This window comes from Tupaia chinensis, unplaced genomic scaffold (genome assembly GCF_000334495.1).
Source record: "Tupaia chinensis unplaced genomic scaffold, TupChi_1.0 Scaffold000494_1, whole genome shotgun sequence".
Taxonomy (NCBI): domain Eukaryota; kingdom Metazoa; phylum Chordata; class Mammalia; order Scandentia; family Tupaiidae; genus Tupaia; species Tupaia belangeri.
In genome coordinates, this window is record NW_006160006.1 from 2,744,743 (window position 1) to 2,750,278 (window position 5,536).

General features: G+C 61.6%; 1 protein-coding gene across 1 annotated transcript in view; it reads right to left on the minus strand.

Moving 5' to 3' along the window:
• The window catches only part of PEBP4 (phosphatidylethanolamine binding protein 4), a 212,409-nt gene that overhangs the window by 5,970 nt on the left and 200,903 nt on the right, over positions 1–5,536 (minus strand). The window contains exon 5 of the mRNA XM_027774943.1: positions 5,379–5,492. Coding sequence (XP_027630744.1) covers positions 5,379–5,492 — 114 coding nt within the window. The remainder of the gene's footprint in view (positions 1–5,378; positions 5,493–5,536) is intronic.

Sequence of the window (5,536 nt, forward strand, 5' to 3'; positions counted from 1 at the left end):
GCGGTTGCCCAGCCCCTGGTCCTCGTGGCCACCAGCCCCTGGTCCCTGCGGTGGCCAGCCCCTGTGTGTGATCATAGAGACTGGGCCCTCCACCAGGCTCGGGCTGGGCTGCTTCCTCAGTCTGTTATAACTACTGCGGGACCAACAACAGATTGGATCCGAAGGGTGGCTTTGGCTAGTAGACGGCTTTGTGTTGGGGCCCCACCCCCACCCCACCCTGTAGGCCTGCTCTGAAGGCTCCCAGCAGCACAAGACAGAGCTCCCCAAGTGACCCCACTTCTGCAGGGATGCTTCTCACCTGACCTGCCCCTTGGTCCTCAGTGGGCCTCGCAGTGCTTCCCTCTCAGCCCCAAAAGTGGGGGTTGGGAAGCAGGGAGAGGGGGCCCCCAGCTCCTGTCTCCTGCTGGCCCCCGTTCTGATAGGCTGGACGATGAGGGTGGGGTTCTGAGCCCTGTCGTTGGTCCCCTCCAAGCCGTGGTAGCCCCCTGCCCTGGCAGTCTCTGGAGAGACTGGGGCACCTGGCTCGGAGGCGCGGGAGGGTGACCTGCCCTAACCAAGGTATGGTGCTCTTTCCCAGCCTTGCCTGCTCTCCCCTGGACGGCGGCACCACTGCTTCTTGTCAGGGGACAGTGGCCCTGAAGGAGAGCCAGTCAGTGTCCCCCCCCGCCCCACGAGAGCCCGCTCAGGTCTGCAATTTGTCTGGCCCATCCGGGGCTGGCCATGGTGATAGCTGCGCTAACGCCTCTCTGCCGAGATTAATGAGGTCCCGGCAGTGGTAGGTGGGAGGCCTGAGCCTCTTATTTTTTGTGCCATTAAATGACATCCAGAGACTTCGACTCAGGAGCTGAAAAGCCCTCGTTCCATCACATCCAATTACTCCTGGGGAATATTTGCTGAGTGGCTGATCCCGCTGGCTTGAGAGGCTTTGGGGTGGAGAGGACCACTTAGACTTCGGCGGCAGTGGGAGGGCCGGGATGTGGGTGAGAGCTGCCCCTCTCCTCCGGAGCGGAGGACCTAGAGACCTGGAGAGGGACTTGTGAGTCCCAGCTCCCAGGGAGTGGAGCTCGTGGGCCCTGCCCCTCAAACGTGTTCCTGGTTGGGGCAGGAGGAGAGGGGAGGGGCTCTGGGTCGCTCCCTAGCTCCTGGTTAGCATTTCCAATATTGGTGGCAGGGACGGGGGGCTGGCATTTGGAGTGGAGTTGGGATTATCTGGGTCCCCGTGGTCTGTCCGATACTGCGGAGGGTGGTGGGTGTTGGCTGGACTGGGCTGTGCCTCTTGCAGAGGGCTGCCTGGGGCCCGCACGGAGAAGCTGCCCAGATGGCCCCCGCTGGGCGCCTGCCAGGCCCCTTCCCGCCTGCCATGCCGGGTGGGTGGGGCCCTTTGGAGGCAGAAGGGAGCTGCCTGCCGCAGGCCCACACAGCGATCCCGGTCGGCCCCGGGGCTTCTGGGCCAGGTGAACCACCCTGGGAGGTCACGGGGTGTGTGGGGCTGCTCGCAGGGGACTGTGTTTGTGTCTGTCTCTGTGTGTGTGAGGGCAGCCTGAGGGCGGGGCTGGTCTCTGGCAGGGCCCCTTTCCTCTCCCCTCCATGCCTCCCTGTGCCAGGAGCTCCCGTCTCTGCCAGCAGGTCGGTGGGCTTCCTCCGGCTACTCCCAGCCTAAGCCCCTGCATTAGTGCCATCCACTATTAGAGTCACTTGGGGCCCTGCTGTCCTTCCTGTCCCAGCCCCATGGCCCCTCACCTCTCTCACCACGGAACCTGTAGGCCTTCAGTGCCACAGGCAAGGTGCAGCCCCTCTGTGTGGCAAGTCCTGCCTGGCCCTCCTCTCTGACCCCTGTGGGTGGCGGCTCTGCCCAGGAACTGCTGAAGTCAGTGCCCGGGATCTGCTGCCGGAGTCCCAAGGACCCCTCCCCATATGCACCCCTCCTCCACCCCCACTTGGCAGGAGCGAGCCTGGTCCTGCGGCCCAGAGTTGCCCTGTGAGGTGGCTAGCTCCTGGTGCCCAGCCCTGTCCTGAGCTGGTGGCTCTGCAGTGGCCTTTGGAGCATATGGCCTGTCACTCATCTCGGGGACAGAGGGGGTTTCCCTGGCTCTAGGCGAGGTGGCTGGGTGTGGCTGGGTGCAGACCACAGCTCCCAGGAGCTCTAGGCTCACGAAGTCTTCACCAGGGAAGGGGGTGTGTGGGGAGACGCCTTGGGCTGCAGCTGCTGCCAAGAGGCCCAGGGTGGCAGTGCACGGTCACTCCCTGTCTGTCCCCACGCCAGGGCACAGAAGTCTGGGGTCTGGGCTGGGCGAGAGGGAATGGGGAGAGGGGCTTGGTGACAGGTGCACGAGGCCCTTCTTTAGCGTCAGAGGAAAGTGATTTCGCTACTGACTGCAGGCCCTGGGTCCATCACACCACTGGCTTCTCCCTCCTCGGCCTGTGCTGGCCACTTGCACTGAAGTCCCAGGGAGGCCAAGGGCCCGAACACACCGGACTCCATGGAGGTCCCTACCTGGTTCTCGCATGCTGACCCTTCCCCTCCAGTCTCCAGGCTGTTCTGCCTGTTCACCCAGGGGACACGAGCAGCTGGTTACACCACGCCCCGAGACTCCCCTTACTGTCATGATCCTGTCCCGTGGAGGGAAAACTAGACCAGGACGAGGCCCGGGGCCTATGTTCATTGGCAGGGCCTGACGCCCTGGCTGCTTGAGGGCTGGTCTGGCCTGGGGCTCCCTGAGTCCCCCGGCACTGTCTAGGTGCCTCAGAGGGTGCCAGGCCCATGGTGTTCTGACATTGTGCAAGGGCCTGGTGCCATTTCTGCTTTTGCATCACCCAGGTTCATCCAGGCAGGCCGGGCCTCATGACCTGACCTCTCAGAGCCCCTGGCAGCCTCCTGTCCCTTGCTCAAGTCAGGTCTGCCACCACCCCAGGCTGGTCAGCTCTGGAGTGGCTTTTGTGCATCACTTCTCAGGTGAGCAGTCTGAGGGCTCCCCTCGGTCAGCCTGCCAGAGCTGCCCCTTTGCTGGGCTTTGAGAACCTCCCAACCTTCCTGTGTCTTCTTTCTCTATTTTCTTTTACTTTTGCTATAGGATACATGCACTAGCTAGAGAGAGAGAGAGAGAAAGAACTTCCGGGAGGATGACCACACCGCAATCCCATCTCCTCCATTCTCCTCCCAGGATCTTGAGCATGCACGCACATGTGCCCCGCATGCTTTTTTTCAAGTGTCCATGTCCGGGACTCAAACCACATAATTGACCATATGGTTAATGCCTTAACCACCATGCCACTGGCTTGCCTTGTTTTTAAAATGCATGCATCTATGGCTTCCCCATCCAGAGCCCCCTTCCTCACTCAAGGATTCCATTTCTTCCCTTCCTCCACACGGCTCAGGACCACCGAGATTGCAGCTCATCTGCAGACAGCCTCTCATTTTCTAGGTGAGAAAATGGAGGCCCCAGAGGTTGACTGATTTGCCCCAAAGTGTAGCCACCCTGCAGGGAAGCAGCTTTGCACCTGCCCTGCCGGCCAGGCATCCTGAGAAGGGAAGAGATCCCTCCCAAGTCCACTCAGGACTGCCCACTGCCCTCGCGGCCAGACACATAGTAGGTGCTTAATTACAAGCTGCTCTGCATTGCTAGGTAATCACTGCCCAAGCGGACTGTAAACTCCTCGACGGCAGGGGAAAGTCCTGGGGCCCCTGCGAGGCCCCATGCACAGGCCAGGCCATCTGGCAGCATACCAAATTGTCCTGAAGCTGAAGGGACCCCACAGATGCAAGTCCTGTTCCTGAGGGTTCACCTGGACAAAAGGCGACTGCAGGGGTGGGGAATGCATGCGGAATCGTGGCTGGGGCAAAAACCCAGAGGGACCAATAAAGGGTTTCAGGCTTGAGAAGTTTCCAGCTCGGGCTTGTCACCTGCGCCCTGGGAAGGTGGGGGAACTGTGGCCGGGTGCGCGCTCTCGCCGGTTTATGGAAGGAGAGGTTGTGGTGCAGTGGGGAGCACCTGGGGTGTATGCGGCCCGCCGGCTCCACCCTGTGACACACTCCTTCCCTCCACGCTGTCCTCCGTCGGCCCTGGAGAAGTTTCTTCCGGTGACGCAGTATGTCCCCCGCCTGGGGCCCTGGCACTGTGACCTTCATTCACTGTGACCTCCACATCTAACCGTGCATGCAGAGACAGTGCCTTACCTACAAGACTCCAAGGGGGAGCATCCCCACCACCCCAGCCTCTGACCACACTGCCTGGGCAGGGGGACGGGACATCCCGGCTTTTCGGTTGAGATTGGTACCCAGAGATCTGTCCTGGCCTGGGGCAAGGTACATTTTTGTGCTCTTCCCTCTGTGTATCCAAACCGCAAAGCTTGTCTTCGGCAAGGCCTTCTAGACAGATCTCAGGTTGGCAGGTGGTCAGGGCACCTGGGAAGGGTTCACTAGTAGAAAGGTTGCACCAGCTCTGCTCCCAGGGCACCCTGGAGCCCTCCGGGCATGGAGGCCCTGCCCCTTTCCTGGGGCCTGGGTGCCAGGGTTGCAACAATACCTGCATTGCTTCCCAGTGGGTGGAGGCTGGTCAGAGTCACTGGGTGAGAGGGAAGGACTGGTGACAGCCCCCCTCCCCCGTTGCTGCCAGCCTGGGGGTGCTCTGTGCTCGTAACTGCGTCTGCGCTTTCTGCACCGTCTCCCCTTTCTACAGCTGGGCAGGTGTTAGCGTGCATAGGGCACTATTCGTGTCCCATTTTCCTGACTAGCAATGGAAGGCTGGGGCGGGGCGCGGCCTGCACAGGTCAGATGTGTCACCGTGGTGTGTTGCAATGACCAGGTGTCCCTAGTGGCAGGGACCGAGGCTAAGCAGGCCAGGCTGGCCATTACGGGGCTTCGAGCAGTCTGAGGAGGACTGCTGGGAGAAGCTGGAGGAGGGGGCGTGGCTGGGCAACTCTGCCCACCGCTGGGACGGGACAGGACGGCAGCACAGACCGGGCAATTAGGGACCAATGGAGACGGACCAGCAGGGTGGCATTCCAGGCCCTCTTGCCCAGATCACACTCATTACAGGGTGTAATTACCTGCCAAGGTGCTGAGAGGTAGCTGCCTGCACATGCCAGGCAAGGTTTCGGGGGTGCTTCTTTCTCCCCGGCTCCAGTGGCTCTCTTTGGGACCCTGCCTTATAAACCAACTCACTAGGCTAACCCCTCCATTTTGGCCTATGGGACTGACTTCCTGTGAGCGACCACGTGTAAAGCCAAGGTCTCCTTCGGGGCGCTCACTCCAGCTTGCTCCCAGCAAACACCACCCTTTGACCCCAGTCTCCAAGGCTCGCAGGCGCAGGCGGGTGAATGTGCACATCAGCTCTGGCCCAGAACTCCCCCACCGCAGTGTGCAGGATGGGAAGGCTTACCTCGGGTTTTGTTTTCTTTGGGAAGGAGAGAGATGACCTTTCCTTCCTGAAGATAGACGAAGAACTGGTAGCGGTGGAAGCCACTGTGTGCCGGCGGGGGGGGGGCCTGGGAGGCTACCGGGGGGGAAGGGGGGGGGGCGGGGGCCCCCCCCCCCCCG